Source organism: Trachurus trachurus (genome assembly GCF_905171665.1).
Source record: "Trachurus trachurus genome assembly, chromosome: 7".
Classification (NCBI taxonomy): domain Eukaryota; kingdom Metazoa; phylum Chordata; class Actinopteri; order Carangiformes; family Carangidae; genus Trachurus; species Trachurus trachurus.
The window spans coordinates 33,966,536-33,994,043 of record NC_139901.1 but is presented as its reverse complement, the minus strand read 5'-3'; the positions used below and the strand labels follow the sequence as shown (position 1 = coordinate 33,994,043).

Genomic DNA, 27,508 nt, shown 5'->3' with positions numbered 1-27,508 from the left:
TGATCATGTGGCCCCCCACCTAACGGCTGTGGCCCTAAACAACCGCATAGAGGGGTTATACCAGGGACCGGCCCTGAGTACAGTACTCGAGTAAATGTACTCCGTTACTGTCCACCACTGCTGTTGACTGAGGTTGACAGAGTTAATTACCCCGGAGGTATAAAGCTCTCAGTCATCACATGGGCACAAAGCTGCTGCTGCTGCTGCTGCGGCCGCCGCCATGATGAAGGAGCGTTAATCCTTCACCTGCTGCACTGACCAGGACTCACACACCGGACCAGAGCCTCCGCATCTCCAAACCATCTCCACCGTCCTCCGCTTTCTCATTGAGTTTCTCTCCCTCCCTCTCCCTCTCTCTGCTGTTGCGTAGAGACTAGAGGCGTGTCCGTGTCCGCGCGGGGAGGCAGCATGCTGCTTATAAGCGGCCGCGGCGCCGCGCTGCGGGGCATCGGCCCTCTGGTCCTCAGCGCTCTGTGCAGCAGCACCAGCAGCCTGTCAGCCACCAGCAGCCTGTCAGCCACCAGCCGCAGACTGTCCACCAGCAGCAGCCTCCTCTCCGACAACATGGACCACACCTCAGCACCGGGACCAGTGGTGTTCGACAAGCCCAAGGTCTGTGACTGTCTGACTTCTCCTTCTCCTTTTACCTCCTCCTTTACCTCCATGAATCATTTAACACGGAGCAGCGGAGCAGAGCGGTGGAGGAAACCGAACCCAGCGCACTTGTTGAGAGGTTTTTACGCACGTTGTGTCCCAGCGAGCAGAGAGACAGAGAGACACTGAGACATAAACTGTCCCACGGAGAGACACATTACAGACTGAGACTGTACAGATATAAAAGCTTCTCTCTGCTGCTTCTCAACTCAACCACTCGTGTTAAAACGAGGAAGGTTTCAGGCTGGAGAGGAGGAGACCATGTGACCGGCAGCCGGCTTCAGCTGAGTGTGTACAGTGTGTGTGTGTGTGTGTGTGTGTGTGTGTGTGTGTGTGTGGTATGTAACAGTGTGTGTAGACCTGTATGAGCCTGTCCTCCTGTCTACATGAATACATGAAGAGAACAGAGTCTGAACACACTGTAAAAACTCTGAATCTTACCAAGAATATTTGTCTTATTTGTAATTTCTGGTCAAAACAATAATAAATAAAATAATAATTAAAAGCAGCTTGTTTTTAGACACGTTTTACTTCTTTCAAGCAGATTTTCACTTGAAATAAGTAGAAAAATCTGACAGTGGAGCAAGTTTTTCTTTCTTATTACAAACACATAAAACTTCCTTTCACTGGCAGATTTTTCTACTTATTTCAAGTGAAAATGAGTTTGAAACAAGTGAAAATGATCTAAAAACAAGTTAATTTCTAGGTGATGAGTCTTATTTAAAGTGGAAAGAGATTAGTTTTGACAAGAAATAAGACAAATATTCTTGGAAAGATTTATAGTTTTTGCAGTGCAGCAGCGTTAAAGCTGCAGGTGATAAAGGAACAATCCGCCCTTTGGACCGAGCAGCACCTGCACATGTGTGTGTACATGTGTGTGTGTGTGTGTGTGTACAGCATCTAGTCAGTGCTGATAAGAGGAAACAAGTGGTTCAGTGTTAGAGAACAAGGAGTGTGTGTGTGTGTGTGTGTGTGTGTGTGTGTGAGGGAGGAGTGTGTAATCTCATTACATATTAATTTGTGTAGTAGAACTGATACCAGCTCATTATCTGCTCCTGCTGCACAGTCATTATTATTATTATTATTGGATGTCGTCCTGGTGATTGATGAGAGGGAGGAGCAGTTTGATTATTGATCAGTCTGTTTATAAAGTTTATAAATGATGTCGGTTCGTTTAACTTTCAGCCAAAACTGAGAGGAAGGAGAACTGAGAGGCTGGAAATAGAAACTCATCACTGGTCAGATTATAGCCAGAGCTGTAACTCATGAAATTCCCCTTTATCAATAATTTAATTTGGTTAATTGTATAATAAAATATGGATTTAATGGTAAAAAACCGTCTTTGACATGTCTCTAAATCAACATGTATCATATTTATAAACATACTGTAGATATTATTCTGTTTTTAATCACTGTCTCGTCCTCAAACGTCCAAAATCTGCAGTTTTTACGACTGTGTAACAGAGAAAAACAGGAAATGAAAAGAGAGAGATGGTGTTATGATGAGAAGGAGCTGAGAAGATGAACCGATCGGGACGTTGATCTCTCTCTGCTCTCCGATATGAAATATGAGCGACCATGAAGCCACATGAACCGATCCGTGATATCGACTTCATGCAACAGTCGATCTGCGGCTCCATCGCTGATCAATGATCAATATCAATGATCGGTTTCTTATAAACACTGTCAGATATTATCGCACATGTGTCTGCAGCTTCTCAGCCAATCAGACGCTGTTACACGATAACACACACTCAGACACACTCTCGCTGCTGTGGTGTCGATGAAAACTACGATAAATTCTACTAGCGACTTATATAAGTAACAGGAAGTGTGTGTGGTGTCGTATACAGAACACACACTGCTGCAGGATTTCCTCATGTTGCAGATGAGTAATCCAGATGTTGTCGGTCTGTTATAGCAGCTGCAGCGTCGCACACACACATCAGGCTTTCAGCATAAGACAAACAGCAGTAAACCGATGAGATTCACTAACAAACTTTGTTTTCTGCCGTAAACAAGAAGAGTAGAAACATGATGTCAGTGTTTTAACATCTGGACCACAGCTGGATGAGGATGTGCTGTGGCTCCAAACTGACCACGTTTATTTATTAACAGGTGATAAATTACAATCAGTTTCTTTATGAGTCACTCAGGTTGTTCACATCATCAGAACAAAACACAAAACACCTTCAGTTTCCAAATGATCGAGTCCAAGAGACAGGAAGTAGATCCTCCAACATCTGGAGCAGCTGATGAGAGACCAAAGTTTTAAAGGGTTAGTTCAACATTTTGGCAAATTGGCCCATTGCCATAATAATCCCTATAGTCATAGCAGTAGGTTTGTTACCTTTAATTGTCGGTGCAAGCTGTTTTTAGAACGGCGGAGCAGAGCCGTGAGCTGCTCAGAGCTACGCTACGGAGGCTCATTATGGGATTTCTTTGTTGGTTTCCCTCATCAAACTCATCAAATACACAATCCAACAACTCCACAACGCTCTGGTGGACAAGTTGTGAGCTGCACATTCACCACGCTATGAGATAATAACACAACGTTACCACACAGAGTTGTTTTAGAGGGAAATTCATGCAAAACCACTGATGCACGTTGCCTTCAGGGACAGTTTTTCATCAACAGTCTCTGTATTTCCCTCTAAAACAACTCTGTGTGGTAACGTTGTGTTATTATCTCATAGTGTGGTGAATGTGCAGCTCACAACTTGTCCACCAGAGCGTTGTGGAGTTGTTGGATTGTGTATTTGATGAGTTTGATGAGGGAAACCAAGAAATCCCATAATGAGCCTCCGTAGCGTAGCTCTGAGCAGCTCACGGCTCTGCTCCGCCGTTCTAAAAACAGCTTGCACCGACAATTAAAGGTAACAAACCTACTGCTATGACTATAGGGATTATGGCTATGGGCCAGTTTGACTAAATGTTGAACTATCCCTTTAAAGCAGCTCATTATCAACAACATCGTCTGGATTTAATATGAGAAATGACGATGTTTGTGTTTGTGTTTGTGTTTGTGTCGCTCAGCAAAACTCTTCTGGTTACTTTAATGATGTTGTTGTGGTCGTTCTCAGGAAACAGTCGAGTTAACAGCTCATGGACACGTGTGTTTGGTGAAAAAAAATCTGAATAAGATTAAAAATTTTTAATGAATTCGTTGATGAATTTACTGATTGTGTCACAAACACTGGTGGGTCTGTATCACCAGAGGCAACAAACCAATCAAACCTCTTCCCATTCAGTCTCTATGCACTGCAAAAACTCAAAATCTTTCCAAGAATAATTGTGTTATTTCTTGTCAAAATGTCTAATTTATAGTCAAAACTAAACTCTTTTCACCTCACCACCTATAAATTAACTTGTTTTTAGATCATTTTCACTTGTTTCAAACTAATTTTCACTTGAAATAAGTAGAAAAATCTGCCAGTGAAAGCAAGTTTTTTTGTGTTTGTAATAAGAAAGAAAAACTTGCTCCACTATCAGATTTTTCTACTTATTTCAAGTGAAAATCTGCTAGTGTCTAAAAACAAGCAGATTTTTATGTGACGAGTCTTATTTTCAGTATAATTTGATTTGTTTTGACTAGAAATAAGACACATATTCTTGGTAATATTTTGAGTTTTTGCAGTCTGGAAGAATATTCACAGTTTCACATCAGTTATTTGCGTTTACCACTGAGAAAAGTCATAGCAGCGATCCCAATGAAGCCGGATTTTTATAGGCCTATATACTGTTTTCTTTCTCTAAACTGTAGGAGGAATCAAATCGAGTCTTTTACAGAAAATGAATAACAAAGATAAGAAGAAGGAGAAACACACAGGATTACGACGTGGCACTGACACTTCCTCATACAATCCTGCTCTTTAATTAAAAGGCTGTTATGAGTTATGATACGACGTTGTTGAGTGATGTTGATTAAAAGCAGAGAATGTAAAAGACGAGGGGGTTTTAACAGAGTCTGGTTCTGGATGGAAACATGCTTCCCTGATTAAAGGGATAGTTCAACATTTTGTCAAATTGGCCCATTGCCATAATCCCTATAGTGATAGCAGTAGGTTCGTTACCTTTAATTGTCGGTGCAAGCTGTTTTTAGAACGGCGGAGCAGAGCCGTGAGCTGCTCAGAGCTACGCTACGGAGGCTCATTATGGGATTTCTTGGTTTCCCTCATCAAACTCATCAAATACACAATCCAACAACTCCACAACGCTCTGGTGGACAAGTTGTGACCTGCACATTCACCACGCTATGAGATAATAACACAACGTTACCACACAGAGTTGTTTTAGAGGGAAATACAGAGACTGTTGATGAAAAACTGCCCCTGAAGGCAACGTGCATCAGCGGTTTTGCATGAATTTCCCTCTAAAACAAAAACAGCTTGCAGCTTGCACAATTAAAGGTAACGAACCTACTGCTATGACTATAGGGATTATGGCAATGGGCCAATTTGCCAAAATGTTGAACTATCCCTTTAAAACAAGTTCAACAGCTGCTTCACTTCACTTTCATATCAGATTTAAACAGTAAACACTCACACACACACACACACACACACGCAGCTTTGTTACCTCGGTGTGTTTTTAGAAACACAACCAAAGACCAGAGTGTTTAGACTTTGCTTCTTTGTGCTGATTTAAACGATAAACACGGTGATTCCTCGATGGACTTTGACTTTTATTCTGTAGTTCACAGTTTTAAAACCAGAGTCAGAAACTTCAGTTTGTTTCTATAGAACAAGTTTAAACGTGTTCGACACTGAAACACATGATTAATATAATAATGTTCCTGTTGTTGTTGAGACAAACATGTGAACAGGTTGATCAGTGACTCTGAACTGCCTGTAGGTGTGTGTGTGTGTGTTTGTCTGTCTGTGTGTGTGTGTGTGTGTGTGTGTGTGTGTGTGTGTGTGTGTGTGTGTGTGTGTGTGTGTCAGCACTTTGACAGCCAGGTGACTGTGGCAGGTGAACCACACCTCGCCTTATATGGCCCTTGTGACCATATAAGGACGGAGCGGTAACAGCAGCTGGATGGATGAATGACACAACACACAGCTTCATACATTTGTGACAGTTGTTGTTTTTTAGTTGTGAGTTTGTTCTCTGTTACTGTCACTGACTCACTCACTTCACATGAATGAAAAGACAAAGACACAACATGAACACATCACAGGACGGTGACTGAGGGGGAGTCCCAGTTACTCAAGTCTGAGTCATCGTCTTCTTCCTCTCAGATCTACACGACTCATCACTAAACGACACTCTCTGAACTTGAAATCGGATTCACACTGCAAAAACTCAACATCTTACCAATAATATTTGTCTCATTTCTAGTTAATATGTAATTTCTAGTCAAAACAAATCTCATTATACTTAAAATAAGACTCATCACATAAAAAGCAGCTTGTTTTTAGACACTTTTTACTTCTTTCAAGCAGATTTTCACTTGAAATAAGTAGATAAATCTGATAGTGGAGCGTCTTGGATGAAGGTGAAACGTCTTCCTAGACAAATAACCAAGTCCAGTTGCATTCGATTTAAATTTCCTTGAGATAGTGGAGCAAGTTTTTCTTTCTTATTACAAGCACAAAAAACTTCCTCACTGGCAGATTTTTCTACTTATTTCAAGTGAAAATTAGTTTGAAACAAGTGAAAATGATCTAAAAACAAGTTGATTTTTAGGTGATGAGTCTCATTTTAAGTGGAAAGAGTTTAGTTTTGACTAGAAATTAGACATTTTGACAAGAAATAAGACAAATATTCTTGGAAAGATTTTAGTTTTTGCAGTGCATGAAGTTGTTTTTGAAGCTGCAGCTTCGTGTCGTGGTCAAGAGACCGAGTCCAAGTCCACCACAGTCTCCAGTCCCAGTCCTCATAACAACCATGTGTCTTGATATTTACATTATTCCTCCTCAGCTACAAAGAAAAGATGATTGGATCTAAAATCTAAACCATCTTTAAAGGGATAGTTCAACATTTAGCCAAATTGGCCCATTGCCATACAAGATAATAACACAACGTTACCAGACAGAGTTGTTTTAGAGGTAAATTCAGGAAAAAGGAGGTTTTTATACGCACATCATGCTGTAGGCTATTGAGGTGCAGGGCAATAAAAAAGCAACGTAGAAAAAGAGAGGGTTGCCCGCACACTCTTAAAGGAGGTAACAGTGATTTATTTAGCACTTGCACAAACGTTTTCGACCATGTGTGGTCTTCATCAGGTGCCAACAGAACAAAGGAACGCACACACCCATATATAAGTAAGCTGAAGGATGTGCCCCTTACCTTCAGGCTTGCCCCTCCTCACCTAATTGGACCTCACACACCTGTGACCCTATATACTGTATGGGTGTGCGTTCCTTTGTTCTGTTGGCACCTGATGAAGACCACACATGGTCGAAAACGTTTGTGCAAGTGCTAAATAAATCACTGTTACCTCCTTTAAGAGTGTGTGGGCAACCCTCTCTTTTTCTTAGAGGTAAATTCATGCAAAACCACTGATGCGCGTTGCCTTCAGGGACAGTTTTTCATCATCAGTCTCTGAATTTCCCTCTACAACAACTCTGTGTGGTAACGTTGTGTTATTATCTCATAGCGTGGTGAATGTGCAGGTCACAACTTGTCCACCAGAGCGTTGTGGAGTTGTTGGATTGTGTATTTGATGAGTTTGATGAGGGAAACCAAGAAATCCCATAATGAGCCTCCGTAGCGTAGCTCTGAACAGCTCACGGCTCTGCTCCGCCGTTCTAAAAACAGCTTGCACCGACAATTAAAGGTAACGAACCTACTGCTATGACTATAGGGATTATGGCAATGGGCCAATTTGCCAAAATGTTGAACTATCCCTTTAAGGCACAAGAAGAAGGTAAAGTCAGCAGTGTCTGAATCTGAAGAGCCGGGCTGAGGGCGTTGCTGCTGCTGCTGCTGCTGCTGCTGCCGGCGGAGGAGGAGCAGCAGCAGATATTTCTGGGTGTCATCTGCACAGATCAATCAGCTCTGTGTGGGTGAAGTGCAGCCAGGACTCTCACTCCTCTCTGACCCTTCGCTGGCTCCTCCGGCCTCCCGCCCGCCGCTCGCTGCCCAGTCACGCGCACACATGCATTCATGATGGAGCAGAGCCAGAGCAGAGAGCTGAGCTGCAGCTCAACTCACTGCTGCTGCTGCTGCTGCTGCAACATGACTGAGAGTCTTTATGACATTAACCCGGCAAAAGGATATGGCGAAGTTAAACGCGGCGAAGGCTACAGAGGAGACGGATGAATATATAAGAAAGAAAAATGGCATAAAAGGGCTCTCACACCATCCCAACAAATAATCAGTACACTGGACTTTTGCTCTCTGTCGATTGGACCACTCTGTGACTCTGTGACTTTGTGACATGTCAGGCTACAAGATGAGACTGTTGTTCACTCAGGACGGACTAATATGGACACACATGTAATCTGTATGTACTGTCTAGAGCTAGACTGCAGCTCTGTATAGGCTACTACCTACTGCTGTAACATGTTATGTCAAAATGTCATAAGTAAAAGAATGTTATGTCAAAATGTAAAAAAGCAAAAGAAAAGAAATGATTATGATAAAGATTTTTATTCTGTGGGTAATGGGAGCGGGACTAGATCAGCTTTAGCTTCTCCCGCTTTCCCTTTCGGCCATGTGTGTATTGTATTATTTGAACTAAGATGAAGTGTGATGATGATGATTTAAATTGACATGACCGAAATAAACAAATTGATTGATTGAACCCACATTTATTATCATTTATCATCCGCAGGTGGAACTGCACGTGCACCTGGACGGAGCCATCAGAGTGCAGACCATCCTCGACGTCGCCAAGTGAGTCGCTTTTACATTTCATCTCATTAGACGACGAGAAGCTGAAGTATTACAGTAATGTTGCAGCTTCACTAGCTCTGTTTCCATCTCCACACCTTTTAATGCTTATTAAGTCGTCTTGAATTAAAAATGTAAAACGGTAACACTTTACTTGAATAGGTATTCATCAGATTGACATAACAGCTGTCATAAACATCAGTGAATACTTATGACAGCTGTGGTTAAGTGTCATTCGGTAACTTATGTCACTTTTGATGCAAAGTTGACATTGTTTGAGATGTTTTTGTCCTGACAACTTGACATAATTTTTAAAGTTTGGCTATTAGGTCTGCTATGACAGTTTAAATTGTCTTTATGTCAAGTTGTCAGAACAAAAAAGTCTCAAACAATGTCAACTTTGCATCAAAAGTGACATAACTTACCGAATGACACTTAACCACAGCTGTCAGAAGTATTCATTGATGTTTATGACAGCTGTTATGTCAATCTTATGAAAACCTATTCAAGTAAAGTGTTACCAAAATGTCTGATGGAAACAGTAAAATTAGATTAAATGTCATGATAAAAGGATTATTATGTGATAAATACTGATGGAAACAGTGCTTTTCTGGATAAATGTGAATTGCGATCACGTTTTATGTCAGTTTTGCTGCGTATTTCTGGCTTTTCAAAGACATGGTGGCGGGAGAAAGAAAAAAGAAAGAAGGCGTAACAAGAAGAGTCTTAACTCGAGGTGTTTTCACACCACCGACAGCTTGGTGTGTCGCAGTTAGCTGGTACAGTACAAACTGTAAGCATTGTTATAACTTCAACTTAAAAACTTAAAAACTATAACTAGCAATATCACCATGTTTGCTAAAAAGCCAATTTAACTTAACTGGCGTTCGTTTTGCTCAGTGGTTTCCAAGGCTCGTCACACTTCAGTGCAAAAATGACTGGAAACACCTTGAAATGCAAGAAATGTATTAATGTATAAATGTGTTACGCACAGATTTTAATTTGATTCAGAGCTCCGAGATGGAAACACACTTTTGCACTTTACTTTTCTAGTGATCTTCAGATAATTCGATTGACAAGTAAATGGAAACAGAGCCGCTGTGAAACCAGAATAACGAGCTGAAAGATCACTCTCTGTGTCTCTTCAAAGGGATAGTATCATTTTTTTTAAAAGTGGGGTTGTATGATCTCCAAATAGCCCCTAAGTACTTTAATTGCAGTAGAAGACTCTCTGCACTCCTCCCGTTAGCAACACCAGCCCATAATAGCCCTGCCCAGAGATTTACAACATACATTGTTGTGAACAGACCCAAAGAAATGGCCTATTTTCACAGCCTAAAAGAGGTTTTACCTGAAAAAAAAATACACACATTCCATATAATTTTTTCCAGCCCCTCAAAGTGCAGGAAAAACACAGTTTTTATTTGGACCTAACCAACTGCTGATCGGCGGGCGCTAACCCTGGGCGGAGGGATACGTGAGTTGGTTAGGTCCAAATAAAAACTGTGTTTTTCCTGCACTTTGAAGGGCTGGAAAAAATTATATTATAGCGAACAATGGAACTGTGTATTTTATTTTCAGGTAAAACCTCTTTTAGGCCGTGAAAATAGGCAGTTTCTTTGGGTCTGTTCACAACACTGTATGTTGTAAATCTCTGGGCAGGGCTATTATGGGCTGGCGTTGCTAACGGGAGGAGTGCAGAGAGTCTTCTACTGCAATTAAAGCACTTAGGGGCTATTTGTAGATCATACAACCCCACTTTTTAAAAAAAAAGGCTACTATCCCTTTAAGTGTCAATTAAAGCAGCTTTATCTCTCTGTATGTGAATCTGCTTCAACATGTTCAGCTGCAGCTCTACAGTTAAAATATAAATATAATCTCACTACCGGCCAAATAAAAGCCGGTGTGGTAGTAAATAAAAGCTCTGTCCTTGACTCTGTGGTGTGTGTCTGTCCGTCCATCCAGGAGACGCGGTATCTCGATGCCGGCCGACTCGGTGGAGGACATGACAGCGCTCATCATTCTGGAAGAGCCGGCCACACTCACCAAGTTCCTGGGAAAGTTCGCCGAGTACATGCACGTGGTTGCGTAAGTGTCGACTGATCTACGACTACGACTCACGTTTCATAACTGAACTGTCCGAGGTGTTTTCTCTCTGGTCGGGCGACGGCGAGGGGGCGAAGAGTCATGGTCGACCTCGTTAGTGTCTCAGGAATGTTTACGATCGGGCTCGAAGTCCAGTCACACTGATTATCTCACACACACACACACACACACACACACACACACACACACACACACACACACACACTGACTCTGGTTATGATGCAGCAGGAGTGTGTAGTCCCCCCCTCCTCTCTATCTAGTGACCAGTTGTTGTAGTGGCGTCTGAATGTTCAGTGATTATTAATGTTCACTATCTAGTGACTGAATCTATCCCACAATTCACCGCGAAATGTAGTGAACATCCGATGGTCACTAACCGGAGCAAGATATCCCATCATGCATTGCGGTCACAGATGGCCGTTACCACAGCGACCCAGAGCGACCGGTGTAGCTACCAAATAAATGCAGTAGTGACCGGTGTAGCTACCAAATAAATGAAGTAGTGACCAGTGTAGCTACCAAATAAATGCAAGTAGTGACCGGTGTAGCTACCAAATAAATGCAGTAGTGACCGGTGTAGCTACCAAATAAATGCAAGTAGTGACCGGTGTAGCTACCAAATAAATGCAAGTAGTGACCGGTGTAGCTACCAAATAAATGCAGTAGTGACCGGTGTAGCTACCAAATAAATGCAAGTAGTGACCGGTGTAGCTACCAAATAAATGCAAGTAGTGACCGGTGTAGCTACCAAATAAATGCAGTAGTGACCGGTGTAGCTACCAAATAAATGAAGTAGCGACCGGTGTAGCTACCAAATAAATGCAGTAGTGACCGGTGTAGCTACCAAATAAATGCAGTAGTGACCGGTGTAGCTACCAAATAAATGAAGTAGTGACCGGTGTAGCTACCAAATAAATGCAAGTAGTGACCGGTGTAGCTACCAAATAAATGCAGTAGTGACCGGTGTAGTTACCAAATAAATGAAGTAGTGCAGCAGCCTCAATAAATGTGTCCAGCTGCCAGAGTTGTCCGGTCGCCGCTTCCACAGACTCCCACAACAAACGTCAGAACAAATTTCCTAAAAAGCGTTATAAACTGACCACAGACTCTGGATAGCGAGGCTAATTTCTGTTAGCCCGTCTATGGTGTTTTACATTATACGTTAGCATTAAGCTAGCGGACTTTATGCTTAATTGTGACACTGGCTGTGTGTGTTTTGAACATTGTTTCAAACTGTGTGGGTTTGATTGAACATCTTTGATGCTTAAATATATATACCGCTTAATATGTTGCTTTACTCCTCTTTATGTTGGTACATACACATCCGTAGGTCTATGCTACACCGGCCGTTACCATGGTTGTATCCATGGTCGGAACGTTTTAATTACACGATGTAATACGTCATTAACTGTTAAGGGTCCGAAAGTGTTTTTTTATTTGACCAGTGAGTCACTATATTGAATTCACTATATAGTGAGGAGGGAGGAGGGAATGAGGGAGGGATTTCAGACACAACCATGGAGGAGGGAGTGATTTTAAATGCCAGTCATGCAGGACAGAAACACATCATTACTGTCACCATGGAGAAAGAGGAGGAGGAGGAGGAGGAGGAAGGAGGAAGAGGAGGAGGACAGGGAGGAGGGGAGAGTGATTTTAAATGCCAGCCATGCAGGACAGGAGCAACATCATTACTGTAACCATGGAGACCAGACTAAAGGGAGAGTGAAGCTGTTTGTTGGGGCTTTTCCGGTGTCGTTGTGTCTTACAGTCGGTGGTCGTCCAGTCACAGAGAAAAGACCAGAACTCTCTCAGTCTCTAAAAGCCTCCAACAACGGCCGCCTAGACTCAATACAGGAATTATAGGTCACTAGCTCAACTGGCTGATTGAGAATGATACTAATAATGATTGGTCCTTTCTTCTTCTTCGCACTTTAATTGCACTGATCAGTGAGCACTTTGTGATATCCTATGTACTTGAATATTCTGCACTTTATGTAAAACTCATGCACTTGATTCCCTTTTTATTTCACTTGAATACTTTACTCATTTAATTACTTAGAAACATCTTAGCGCACTTCAGGTAGGCTTTCAAACTGTCATGTTGTTATGTACTTACGTAGTTTCTAATTGCCATGTTTGTCGCAATCGTTTGTCTGTCAAAATCCTTGTTGTATTTGTTAAAGCAGAAGTAAGTGATCCGGTCGTTTTGGCTAATGCTGCGTTCCAGGCAGGCTTTTGAAGTCGTAAATTACAGCTTCAAGTCACAACTTACGACTTTGTAGCGTTCCAGGCAACCCACTCGTGTTTCTCCGACCTGTTTTACCGGTGAAAGTCACTATAACGGCCACTCGTAACTTCTGACCCGTGAACTCGTACCAGATCGAACTGGTACGACTTCACAGGTCGGAAAAACACGAGTTACGGGCTGCCTTGAACGCACCAAAACAGTCCTCGTCCCTACGTCACCACATTCACGGCGTCCCTTGGCTGCACACACAGAGAGGACTGCCCCTTTATGCCGTTCTCTCTCCTCATTGGATAAAAACTGTAGGATACGATAAATGTTTTCTCTTCGGCTCAGAGCAGAGCAGAGTGACTGACAGACCCGTGTTTCAGACCAAACACTCTATAGAAGTGATTGCTGTCGGAAGATACAACTATTTAAGACTTATATTAACACAAATATATCACTTACTTCTGCTTTAAGTACCCCATGTTACCCCAGAGGACTACAGTGGCTCCGCTAAATCTGGTGCAGCCAACTTTTTATTTTTCTCAATAATTAATGTCACTGCACACTGTCCTTTTTAAATAAATAAATAAAGTAAAAAATAAGACACTACATTGATGAGCTGGAGATGGAGGTCTATGGAGGTCGTAGAGGTCTGTAGTGGTCTGTAGAGGTCTGTAGAGGTCATAGAGGCCAGTTGCTGAATCGACTCTTCTCTGTATCAAGGCTGAGTGGAAGCTGCTGGCTGAGTGCAGCTCATGCAGGACTGCTGTATGAGCTTGGTCATGGTGTGTGTGTGTGTGTGTGTGTGTGTGTGTGGTGTGTGTGTGTGTGTGTGTGTGTGTGTGTGTGTGTGTGTGTGTGTGTGTGTGTGTGTGTGTGTGTGTGTGTGTGTGTGTGTGTGTGTGTGTGTGTGTGTGTGTGTCATTGAGAGGAACAACAGGCTTTCAGTGTGTGATGAGCATTCAGCAGCTGCAGTGTAACTGCTGGAAGCCGTGTTGTTGTGGAAACAGAAACTGATGCTGAGTTAAAGGAAACAGAAGCAGACAGACGTGTGACGTAATGATCTCAGGTTCAACAGGGACGTTAGGGATGTTAATTACCAGCTGATTATTCTATCAATTAAATGAATCGGCCTGTAGGTTGTGTAGTTCGGTCGTCACCATTAAAGATGCAAAAATGATCCAGCTTCCCTACACAAGCTCCTGATTCATTCTCTGAGTCTACACTGCAAAAACTCAAAATCTTACCAAGAATATTTGTCTTATTTCTAGTCAAAATGTCATTTCTAGTCAAAAAAAACCTCATTATACCTAAAATAAGTGTATTTATACATATACATATACATATACATTAGGGGTGTCACGATTCTCCAAATCCTCGATTCGATTTGATTTTCGATTTTTTTTCTTTTTCTTACAGCACAGAGGCCTTTGCTATTTTCAGACTAGTCTAGTCTACGATCATTGGTTTTATTCATCAAATTTTGTACAGTAAATCTTATTTCAAAAGATGGGATACATATAAGTGATGCAATTTCCATAATGTATCACATTAGGCACTAATGGTCACATTTAAATAATTTCTTTACATATATAAAGGTAACATGCCCCCAAAAATCATGATCCAGGGGCCAAAATTGCCCCCAAGGTTTTGAAACAAATATATTTATATCTGTACATTATCATAATTTTATTTTCATTAATTTACCCTTGCGTCATTATTCTCCTGATGTCGGCTTAATGTAATGTAAATGAGATTGCGCTGATACGCGAGAGTCATGTGACAGCGGGGCAGTGCTGCAGCTGCAGCGCTGCCATGGACCATGATCAGGTCCTGATCAGACTGGTGGTGCCCACAGTCAATCAGTCCCGGATCCTCCACCGTCACCAGATCCCCCGAAAGCCCCCGCAAATAATACATCGACAAAAAGTGGCAAGTTGCACCTTTTCGTCGGCTTATTATTTGCGGGTTCTTTTTAAATGTTTTTATCTCATAACGTCACCACAACATGCGGCTCTCAGTGCTTGTCGGTGTTGTGTAGTTAGAGCTGTGTCTCCCTCCTGTTCCCAGGTAGGAGGGGGACAGTAGCCCACCAGGGCTGGGTGATAAAACGCTATAAATTGTGAAATAACTTTTCTTCGATAGAAATATGAGACGTGGTCGACAGGTTTCATTCATCCATGTTTTGGCAAATAGCCAATGATATTGAGAGTTGCGCTGCGCCGAACCAATCATGTGGCTGGAATAGAGCCGGTCAACATGTGCATTTGTTTGGGTTGCTGCAGACGGGCACATCAGCTGACACCGCCGGTAAAAAAAAAAAGAAAAGAAAAAAGAGAGAGAGAGAGAGAGAGAGAGAGAGAGAGAGAGAGAGAGAGAGAGAGAGAGAGAGAGAGAGAGAGAGAGAGAGAGAGAGAGAGAGAGAGAGAGAGAGAGAGAGAACGAGTGTTGTCTCGAAATAAAAAGTAAAGGAGAACTCGGACCAGTGACTGACAAGACTCTTGGTGCGCAATGGGGACAACGGGCAGTTGTAGCTTTGCGGGGGGGGGATCGTCGATCCTCTCTTTGACTTCGATGCTCGAGATCGTGACGTAATTTCGATCGATTTCGATAAAAAATCGAAATCGTGACACCCCTAATATACATACATAACTATGTATGTTTTTAGACACTTATTTCAAGCCTATTTTCACTTGAAATAAGTAGAAAAATCAGACAGTGGAGCAAGTTTTTCTTTCTTATTACAAGCACAAAAAACGTGGTTCACTGGCAGATTTTTCTACTTATTTCAAGTAAAAATTTGTTTAAAAAAGTGAAAATGATCTAAAAACAAGTAAATTTTTAGCTGATCTTATTTAAAGTGGAAAGAGGTTAGTTTTGACTAGAAATGAGACATTTTGAGACAAATATTCTTGGAAAGATTTAGAGTTTTTGCAGTGTAGTCTGATTGATTAACTGATCGCTTGTTGGATTTTAACATAATCAAGAATGAAACTTCTAGGTCAAAGAGAGAGCTGACATCATGTGCTGCCCTGTGTGTTTTCAGATCCAGGACATTAATTAAATAAGGATATTATTAATATATTAAGTCAGTGGTTAGTAGAAAAAGATGACAAGCTGTGACTGTGAACTTCTATTTTTGGATAGCGTTATATTTATCTTTCATGTGTTATATTTATTTAATCTTTAATATCTAAGGGTTGGGGTCGGGCTTATTGACCTGTTTATAATCATTTAGCAAAAGCAAAAGCTGAAATAAAGTGATGAAATCCAGAACATAGACAACCGGTCCCCTGCTGCATCTCTCCACATCCTGCAGCAGCTGACAACAGTCTAATAATCCATCACAGTTTATATAAGCGATCAGCTTTGACTAATGTTGTCTTTTATTATCACTGGGACTGACCGGTTGCTCAGCAGAGCCAGAGGTTATAACATTGTTTTTCCTTGTTGTGTTTCAGTGGAGACAGAGACGCCATCAAGAGAATCGCCTACGAGTTTGTGGAGGACAAAGCCAAGGAGGGAGTGATTTATGTGGAGGTCAGATACAGCCCGCACTTCCTGGCCAACACCCAAGTAGAGCCCATCCCCTGGAACCAGACAGAGTGAGTGAACTGTGCTTTTCACTGCAAAAACTCTACATCTTTACAAGAATATTTGTCTTATTTCTTGTCAAAAATGTCTCAATTTTAGTCAAAACTAATCTCTTTCCACTTAAAATATCATCATCACCTAAAATGAACTTGTTTTTACATCATTTTCACTTGTTTCAAACTAATTTTCAATTGAAATAAGTAGAAAAATCTGCCAGTGAAAGCAAGTTTTTTGTGCTTGTAATAAGAAAGAAAAACTTGCTCCACTGTCAGATTTTTCTACTTATTTAAAGTGGAAAATTTGCAAAGTGTATTTATACATATACATACATAGTTATGTATGTTTTTAGACACTTCTTTCAAGCCTATTTTCACTTGAAATAAGTAGAAAAATCTGACAGTGGACACTTATTACAAGCACAAAAAACTTGCTTTCACTGGCAGATTTTTCTACTTATTTCAAGTGAAAATTAGTTTGAAACAAGTAAAAATCATCTAAAAACAAGCTACTTTTCAATGTGATGAGTCTTATTTTAAGTATAATTAGATTTATTTTGACTAGAAATGACTGTTTGACTAGAAATAAGACAAATATTCTTGGTAAGATTTTGAATTTTTTGCAGTGTTTAAAGGAAGGAAACTCTGTATTTTTGTCTCATGTTGTGTTTTGTGTCTGCACCCAGAGGAGACGTGAGTCCGGACGAGGTGGTGCAGCTGGTGAACCAGGGCCTCAGCGAGGGCGAGAAGGCCTTCAATATCAAAGCCAGGTCCATTCTATGCTGCATGCGCCACATGCCAAGTAATGAACTGTTCACGCTCCCGTCTACCAAAACAACCTTGTGAGATAAGGCTCCTGACTGAACTGTTTTCTTTCCTGAAAGCTCTTCCTCGCTCAGGCTTCTTACATAACGAGCGGGAGCAGAAAAACACAGCACACCAAGAAAAGTTCATGTCTATTATAAACTTATTTATGTTCCGATTATGGCTGATGATTCATATTGTTGCTTCAGAACATCCAGTGAAAACCATGCATCTCCTAATTAGGTCATGTTGAATTTTTTTAGAATGAAAATAATGGATTAAAAAAATACTTTTCCTTCTTTTTGTAAGTAAGTATGTTTAATTTATATAGCACTTTTCATAGATAAAATCACAAAGTGCTTTACAACAAAGATAAACTGCAATAGTACAGAGATCACAACAAAATATAACAGCACAATTACAGGTAACTTAAGTCTAATTCATTAACGTAATGTTTTAAGCAAAATGCTGCCATCAGTATAGTTTAAACAGCAGGTGTAATTTTACTATCTTAGTTTAGTCAAAGTCGAGTCAAACTGTCAAAGACATAGGCTATATTATGCCCCTTTTCCACAAATTAAAATAGTTCCCAGGTGTCACAATGGACTGTCAAGGAAGTGCAGATGTAAATTGGCTCCTATAACTCTGGTACAATGCTTTAAATGGTGTCATTTAAGCTTAATATTATTATATTATACATCATCCCTTTACAAGTACCGGTAGGCCTAACGTAGTGTTTTAAGCAAAATGCTAGCATCAGTATGCTAACATGCTCATGATGACGAGTTTAACATGTTGAAGCTAAAAGGTGCAATGTTTTTACTATAGCCTACTTTAGTCAAAGTCAAAGCAAACTTTATTTATAAAGCACTTTTTTTTTTAAGTTTACCAAAGGTGTAAAAAAGTAGGCTAATAGGCTGTATTCGAAACCGCATACTATACTGCTAGCTATACGTACTGATTTGGCCAAAATGTAGTATGTAGTATGCAGTATGCGAACAAAAGCAAAATCTGCAGTATGCGAAAAGTTCCCGGATGTCGTACTGATTCGGAAAATATTTCCAGTATGCATCTGACCAGTCTACATGGCCTACTGTATCCCACAATGCAATGCTCCCCTGACATCTAACCGTAACCAGAGCGTAACCAAAGACAGTAGTGTAGCCGTGTACCGTAACTATAGTTTAATAAAATAAAACTTAATGCAGACTGATCGGTTCATTGTAAAATATTTATTTTTTGTAAATGTGGTGATTTCTGTACGTAACGTTAGGCTCCAGAGCCCCGAGGCAGCGCTGCTCACACACAAGAAGCTTCACTTTACATTCAAACAAACTAATGCTACAGCCACAATTGTTAGATTTCATCAATGAGACCAACATTTATCTCCTAAAAATAATTAAACCAGCCGGTGGTAAACCTTTAAAAACCTGCGGGTAAGTTAATTAGCGATGGTTTTCTCCCCCGGGATGAGGACGGAGGTTGGCCGGCCGAGCAGCTCTGCTGCTGTGGAGCTTCACTTCTCTGAAAAACATCGGAGCAAACTTTTAAACAGCCGTCGTTTGGATCAACTGGCCGTATATTTGGGATCTAAACAGTTACTTTCTCACATGAAAAAATATTAAAACTTAAAGTTACATAATAACAGCTCTAGAGCAGGAAATAAAACAGCTTTTAGCCTGTTTTACAGCTACTGCTACCGGTTGCCGTGAAATGCATTCTGGGAAACTCGTATACTGCATACTGCGATGATAACGGCGTTGGTCTGCTTAAGTAGTAGACTGAATCCCACATTCAGTATGCAGTATACCTACATACTAACGCAGTATGTAGTAGGTAGTACGGTAGTATGCGGTTTCGAAAACAGCCATAGTTTAGCATGTTAAAACTAGCTTATTAGCACTTAAACTTTGTCTTTCTTTCTTTCTTTCTTTCTTGCAAACATTTAGCACTTAAACTAGCCTACAACTATAGTGGATGGAGAAACCATTAGCAAGTCGAGTCTGGTACAATTAAGTAGTAGGCTACCATTTATGCGTAATATTAAAGGCCTACATGGTCCCTTTACAACAAAAGAGTACAGGACAAATTACACATCTGAACTAATGAGGCTTCTTCTGGATAAAAGAACATGGACGTGACTGTTCTGAGTTCATCCAGAGGTTTTTTAAGATTTGAACATCTACAGTAGGAGCGATCCATCTCAGTCTGCAGGACTATGGATTATTTTAAATATGTTTAGTTCCACGTCTGAGAGCTGCTCTGTTCCTCTGGAGATACGTGGTTTTCACAGGACAGTAGTAATAACATGTGCTATATTGGTATCCTACTATTACTGCCGGTTGGTTTAGTGTTGGGAAACCTTTAACTGCAGCAGTAGCTAGTTGTTCACTCACTGCACTGCAAAAATTCAAAATCTTACCAAGAATATTTGTCTTATTTCTAGTCAAAATAAATCTAATTCTACTTAAAATAAGACTCAACACATTAAAAAGCAGCTTGTTTTTAGACACTTTTTACTTTTTTCAAGCAAATTTTCCACTTTAAATAAGTAGAAAAATCTGACAGTGGAGCAAGAGATTAGTTTTGACTAGAAATGAGACATTTTGACAAGAAATAAGACAAATATTCTTGGAAAGATTTTGAGTTTTTGCAGTGTGTGTACCAGAGTCACAGCAGTAGTAGTAGTAATGTAGTACTGTATGTATCTGTATGCGCTCTGCTCCGCCCGTGCAGCTGTTTCCTCTGTAACACAAACCGCCAAGTGCAATCCATCATGTTGCAAAACCTTCATGTCGTTCGTCTTCACGTGTCTGGAGAACATCTGATTTTGTCATTATAAACGGAAACGCTGCTATTTTTAGGAAACCATCGACTTACACAAGCTGTTGTTGTGTAATGTTCAGATAGTGTGTGATAATGATGATGATGATCTGGGACGTTGTGTAACATTGTGCGTGTTTATGTAAATACATGTCATGTTGATAGAAGCGATAATGCAAATGAAATGAAGACTGAACATTGACACCATTATCTGAAGCACTGACAGCTTCAGGCTCTGTCCATTCAAATTAAAGTTTTTTTAAAAGCACATTTTCCAACAAAGTCAAACTCCTACGTTTACTCTTTAATTTACAGGCCGTTAATTACGTGATAATGTCAAGAAATAACGGTCGATTTCATAGTATTGTCATGTTTTTCATAAAGGCTAAAGATGCTTTTCATGCTTTGGATTTTTTGGGAAAGGACAGAATTATTCTCCACCAAGTCCTAAATGGGAATTGACCGATATATCTGCACTGCAAAAACTCAAAATCTTTCCAAGAATATTTGTCTTATTTCTTGTCAAAACGTCTCATTTCTAGTCAAAACTAAACTCTTTCCACTTAAAATAATTCGCCCAAAAATCAACTTGTTTTTAGATCATTTTCACTTCTTTCAAACACATTTTCACTTGAAATAAGTAGAAAAATCTGCCAGTGAAAGCAAGATTTTTGTGCTTGTAATAAGAAAGAAAAACTTGCTCCACTAAGAGATTTTTCTACTTATTTCAAGTAAAAATCTACTTGAAAGAAGTAAAAAGTGTCTAAAAACAAGCTGCTTTTTAAATGTGATGAGTCTAATTTTAAGTAGAATGAGATTTGTTTTGACCAGAAATAAGACAAATATTCTTGGTAAGGTGTTGAGTTTTTGCAGTGTGGGTTATTTCTACACAATCAATCATTATTTCTTGGCATTACTACTATGAAATTGACCATTATTTCTAGACACAATTACTTGTCATTACTTGTTATTTCTTGACATTATCACATAATTAGCGGCCTGTAAATTAAAGGGCTATCCCTCCTACTTTTAAAGATCTCTGCCAGTCAGACCAAACCCATCACTGATGCATGCTGGGTAGCCTTCTGCTGCTGTTGTGTCGTTGTTGTGTCGATGCTCAGACAGCATCATCAAACTCATCCGTCACCTGCGTGTGTGTTAATGTGTGTGTGTTTTGACCCTGCAGGTTGGTCCATGGACATCGTGGAGCTGTGTAAGAAATACCGCCACGAGGGCGTGGTCGCCATCGACCTGGCGGGAGACGAGTCGCTCAACTGCGAAGCCTACCCCGGCCACAGGAACGCCTACGAGGTGAGAAACATGAGCCCAGTCCGCACAAAGAGTGTGTGTCAAAGCATGAGGGAGATTAAAAAGGTGTGTCTCTTTCTCTTTCTCTCTCTTATACGTTTTAATTACAGCGTCACACGCAACGCCGCAAGAAACGACAGTAACGTTAATTAAAGGTTAAGATGTTGAGGTCAGTTCATCAACAACTGGTTTTGCTGCTTCAGGAGGAGCTGAGTGTTTAGTGTCAGGTTTGTTAGCTCAAACACTGGAAGTGTATGGGTAGTGTTAGCCTGCCTCCACCTAAAGTCGCTAATTAGCTTAGCTCAAACACTGGAAGTGTATAGGTAGTGTTAGCCTGCCTCCACCTAAAGTCGCTAATTAGCTTAGCTCAAACGCTGGAAGTGTATAGGTAGTGTTAGCCTGCCTCCACCTAAAGTCGCTAATTAGCTTAGCTCAAACACTGGAAGTGTATGGGTAGTGTTAGCCTGCCTCCACCTAAAGTCATCAGAGAAACTCTTCAGCAACTCTAAATGGAAACCGACGGTTGATCTTCGTCTCAGAGCTGACAAAACTCTCCGGTAAGGCATCTTGAGCGGTCAAATGCCGCTAACGGGACGAGATCGGTCAAAACGGAGGGTTCAAGCAAAGACGCTTTATTTTGGTTCAAGCTAGCTACATCGAGGGTAGATTAGCTTCCTATTTCAAAGTAAAAGCACAAATTCTATCGTCATGGTTTTCTGTATGTAAAGGGCAACGGGTGTTTTATTTTGTGAAAGTAACCGGAAGTGCGTTGGTCACAACGGCTAGCTTGAGTAGCGCCGAATTCAGCTGGTATTTAGACAAATTAACGACACACTGCTGATCTAAACGGCTACTTTCTCGCCTAAACATGTTTGAAATGTTGATAAAGTGAAATATTTACAGAGTTTAGAGCTAAAATGAAATCAGCTTCTGACTGCTGATTTCAGCCCAGGTAGGAGGCAGGCTAACACTACCTATACACTTCCAGTGTTTGAGCTAAGCTAATTAGCGACTTTAGGTGGAGGCAGGCTAACACTACCCATACACTTCCAGTGTTTGAGCTAAGCTAATTAGCGACTTTAGGTGGAGGCAGGCTAACACTACCTATACACTTCCAGTGTTTGAGCTAAGCTAATTAGAGACTTTAGGTGGAGGCAGGCTAACACTACCCATACATTTCCAGTGTTTGAGCTAAGCTAATTACGGTGATACGGCTCTATCTCCATGGTTACTGCACGCACAGTGGAAAGGATGGTGTCTATCTGCTGGTCATGGACTTGGGAGTGAGGCAAGACACGAAAAGAAAAAATGTTGGTGTATCCCTTTAAAATATTTTTTTTTATTGACAGTCATTTCAAGGTTATAAAAAGGTTTTTACAGTCCCAGACTTCACCTCCAGTTCCCACAGGCCGATGGAAACATGGCTGCAGCTTATCGCACCAACAACTTTCAGGAATCCAGCCGTCCATTTAGATGAACACTGATCCCTGGGGGGGGGGGGCTGCTGTTCAGGATTCTTAGAAATAATCTGAAGCTGTGTTTTTACGGTGGCTGGACAAAGGATAAAAAAACACGTCGAGAGCCAAGCATCAAATATTAGTGAGAAACGGTTTCCGTTCATTTTCCAGATAACACAGTGGGAAATGTTGATCTGATCCAAAACTTTGGTCCAGACTGAAATATCTAGACTGAAATCATGATTCATATATTCATGTTTGCTACCAAATTTGGTCAACTTTTAATTCTTTTCTATCGAACGCCAAAAAAATCTGAACATTTCATTCTTTGTTCCAGATGATAATAATAAAATAAAACTTTAGATCCAAACAGGTGGAAGTGCTGCTGCTCGGTCATTTGTTGTTGTTTCTAGTCAGGTGACCTTTGACCTTAAAAACTCTGGGTGTGTTTTTCTCAACAGTTTACAGTTTTACACAAAAGTGCAAAAAGACATTCAAGCCACATTATAATTTATAATGTAATTAATTACCATGTAAAGTAAAACGCATTTTAATCATCTTTTCACCAGTCCTGCAGTTTGCCTTGAATATTATCTGCACTTTTTTTGTAAAGCTGTAAACTTTTGATAATAACAATAAGACATAACATTTATATAGGACTTTTCTTAGGGAGTCTAAAGGGACAATTAACACAACGATGTGTTTCCATGAACCTGTTGAACTCTGAGGCTCTGGTTCACATTCCTCCTTAAAGAAGCCGTGACTGTGACTGATGGTGTTTGTTTCTGCTGGTCGAGTGGAACTGGTTTCTGCTGTTGTTGTTTGACTGACACGACGTTTACTGATCAACATCGATGTCATCGTCTCCATCAAAGCGATGAAGGTGTTAACCCTCTATGGTACGCTGCATCATGATGCCAGTGGGGGAAAAAATGTTTGTAGTGTTTTTATGTCTCAAAATAGACTAAATAAACATAATCTAAAGACATTTTTTAAAATTATTTATTTTTGGAAGTTTTGGGGATTTGTTTCCTGTAGCAACATTGTAGTACTATTACGGTTCATCATCTACTGTATTAGAAACAGCAGTCTCTGTAGACTTTCACCTTCACTGGCCTCATCCTTATCCTCATCTTCCTCATCATCATCATAATAGCCTGATGTTTACTTTACTGCATCCAAAATCACATTTATTAAGGATAAAAAACAAAATTATGATGAATTACATGTTTTTGAACATTATATTTACACCTAAACACACACTACCATAGTCTCATAATGCAATGTTGATTCCATAATGGTCCACTGTCGCCTCAAGGCAACACTGCAATTTTCTATAATGGTACGTTGTTGCTTTCAGGCAACAGGTGCATTTTAACAAGGTTCCATTATTTAATAAGTAAATAAATTGCGTGGAACTATTAAAAATTAAAGCAGAAGTAAGTGATATATTTGTGTTAATATAAGTCTTAAATAGTTATATCTTCCGACAGCAATCACTTACATAGAGTGTTTGGACTGAAACACGGGTCTGTCAGTCCCTCTGCTCTGCTCTGAGCCGAAGAGAAAACATTTATCGTATCCTACAGTTTTTATCCAATGAGGAGAGAGAACGGCATGCAGGGCTGTGTGTGCAGCCAAGGAACGCCGTGAATGTGGTGACGTAGCGACGAGGACTGTTATGGTGCGTTCAAGGAAACTCGTATTTTTCCGACCGTGAAGTGGTACCAGTTCGATCTGGTACGAGTTCACGGGTCAGAAGTTACGAGTGGCCGTTATAGTGACTTTCACCGGTAAAACAGGTCGGAAAAACACGAGTGGGTTGCCTGGAACGCTACAAAGTCGTAAGTTGTGACTTGAAGCTGTAATTTACGATTTCAAAAGCCTGCCTGGAACGCAGCATTAGCGAAAACGACCGGATCACTCACTTCTGCTTTAAATTTACTAATCTATTAGTGTAAATATATTTTGTTTCCTTTGAAAAAGTCTGCAAAAAAGGGGTTTCAGTGTGGCTTCTTAAGTCATGTGATAAATTAAAGCATTGTTATTGGTTCTCTAAGGTCTCCTCTCTTTTTTAAAGTATTACAGCATTAAATGGGATGAACTGTGGAGATGTGACAGGCCAAAAAGTGGTGGCAACATGGTACCATAGAGGGCTAAACATCTTTATCTGGAAACAGCTCAGTGAGAAACACCGTAAACACTCACACACCGGTTTCCTCTTATAGCCTGGCTGCGACCGACGGCCTCTCAGAACAATCCAATCTGCTTTTCAGACAGAATCTATTGATTAATTCGGAGAAAACCACAGTAAAAGTGATTGATTCTGCCTGCCAGACCATAATGAACGAGGCAGATTAATCAGTTTAATACAAAGTCGTCGTCCTGTCGCTTCGGTTCGAGATAAAAACGTCGTTATCGCTCGGATATGAAAATGAAACAGAAGGTGGAAGATAGGTAGAGTAGCCATAATAAACACAGTCGTTATGGCAACAACACAACCACCACCATCAGCTTATACATCAAGACACAGAACAGTATCATCAGGGCTGCTGCAATGCATCCTGGGTAATGTACACTGCAAAAAAAAAAAATCTTTCCAAGAATATTTGTCTCATTTCTAGTCAAAACTAATCTCTTTCCTCTTTAAATAAGACTCATCACCTAAAAATTAACTTGTTTTTAGATCATTTTCACTTGTTTCAAACTAATTTTCACTTGAAATAAGTAGAAAAATCTGCCAGTGAAAGCAGGTTTTTTGTGTTTGTAATAAGAAAGAAAAACTTGCTCCACTATCAGATTTTTTTACTTATTTCAAGTGAAAATCTGCTTGAAAGAAGTAAAAAGTGTCTAAAAACAAGCTGCTTTTTAGGTGATGAGTCTGATTTTACATAGAATTAGATTTGTTTTGACTAGAAATAAGACAAATATTCTTGGTAAGATGTTGAGTTTTTGCAGTGTAGTCACAGTGTAGAAGTTAAATTAACTCTAAAGTCTGAATGTAAACGCTTCAACAGTGTGTAGGTGTGTGTGTGTGTGTGTGTGTGTGTGTGTGTGTGTGTGTGTGTGTGTGTGTGTGTGTAGGTGTGTGTGTGTGTGTGTGTGTGTGTGTGTGTGTGTGTGTGTGTGTGTGTGTGTGTGTGTGTGTGTGTGTGTGTGTGTGTGTGTGTGTGTAGGTGTAGGTGTAGGTGTGTGTGTAGGGTGTGTGTGTGTGTGTGTGTGTGTGTGTGTGTGTGTGTGTAGGTGTAGGTGTGTGTGCGATCATTAACTCCAACCTGTGTGACAATGAAGTTAAAGTACAAACCACTTAAACGTCCTTTAAGGTGAAGAGTTGGACAATAATTCATGAATGGGTCATAAATATAATTAGCTGTGAGGTTGTGTAACAGGTGTGATACGGTGTCGCTGACTCAGCAGAAGTGTTTCAGGATTTCCTCTTTTAATTCAAGTTACTTTGTCAGTGAGTGAAGGTTTTAACGCATGTGTTGATTTATTCACTGTGTCTGGTTAAGGAACTTGATCAGAAATATAAAGTTTCACTTCTTCACTCGTCTCACAGTGGGATTTTATATGTGTGTATTATTCACTGTAAAAAACACTGTAGTTGAGATAAGAGCCACATAAATAAACTGAATAAAACACTCCACCCTAAACAATAAATGAATATTCAGCTATATCCTTTTGTCATTGACCAACAAACGATATGCAATTAAGTATAAAGGTCACACAAACAAATGCCAACAAAAAGAAAAAAAACATAATTGTGAACAAATATACACCTTTAAACAATCATTTAAATAGAAAATAATAATTAGAAAAGCCTAGGAATAAAGGCGATAGCATGAGACCAAATAGATAATGTCTCACCATTAACTTTGGCTGTAGAGTTTTTTTCCAACAGACCAATATCGTAGAACAATCCAACCCAGACTTCATTCATTACAATACTTGGTTCAAACCAACTTGTTTTCAGCCGTTGAGGCAGCAAGAATGATTCTGAAATATCGGTTTATAAATAATATAAACTGAATAATTATTATGATGAGAAAACAGCGAGAGGATCTGAGCTGATGTCAAACTGAATCTTCCGTTCTGAACGGAGGTTTGGGAGCAGAGTCCACTCCAACGCTCAGGGTTATCTTCCTGCAGATAGAGAGTGTGTATGTGCAGATTAAACCTCAGTGTGTCCAAGGTTAAATCTGCTGAGATGAACCGTCCTCTTGTCTGTATTCAGCTTCTCCTATAGGATGCATGTTTTAATTAAATGTTTTCTCACACTGCAGCTTCTTAAGGAGAGACACTAACAGGCAAAAACACTGTTGTCTCATGCACTGGTCAATTTTGAGATTTTGGGCAATTTTTCTTCCTTAACATGTCTTCTTTAAGAAAAGTCGAAAGAAATAGTAGAAAATCCACATTAAGGTTTTTATTTTCTTCATTTTTGTCTCTTTCGTCTGTAGATTTCTCCTAAATTCACCAAAAGTTAGTCTGACCCAGGTGTCATTGTAAAGCTCTCTCTCTCCTGAACAATGATGTAGGCTCATCTCCTCTGTATCCGCAACCAATCGTAAAAGTAGGATTGACAATAACAATCTATATAATTTTACAGTCCAAGTCTTTAAAGGCCGTTTTCTCATTAAGAGTTTTTCAGACTCAGACTCCTCTCTAGAAATCTCCACTTCAGCAGCACTTAC

At 40.3% G+C, this 27,508-nt stretch overlaps 1 protein-coding gene across 1 annotated transcript in view; it reads left to right on the top strand.

Moving 5' to 3' along the window:
- The first annotated feature begins 488 nt into the window (after window positions 1–488).
- The window catches only part of ada (adenosine deaminase), a 35,397-nt gene continuing 8,377 nt past the window's right edge, over window positions 489–27,508 (top strand). Inside the window, exons 1-6 of the mRNA XM_083975353.1 lie at window positions 489–612; window positions 8,435–8,496; window positions 10,459–10,581; window positions 16,294–16,437; window positions 17,109–17,224; window positions 21,236–21,360. Of these exons, the coding sequence (XP_083831479.1) occupies window positions 565–612; window positions 8,435–8,496; window positions 10,459–10,581; window positions 16,294–16,437; window positions 17,109–17,224; window positions 21,236–21,360 (618 nt within the window). The 5' untranslated portion in view covers window positions 489–564. The remainder of the gene's footprint in view (window positions 613–8,434; window positions 8,497–10,458; window positions 10,582–16,293; window positions 16,438–17,108; window positions 17,225–21,235; window positions 21,361–27,508) is intronic.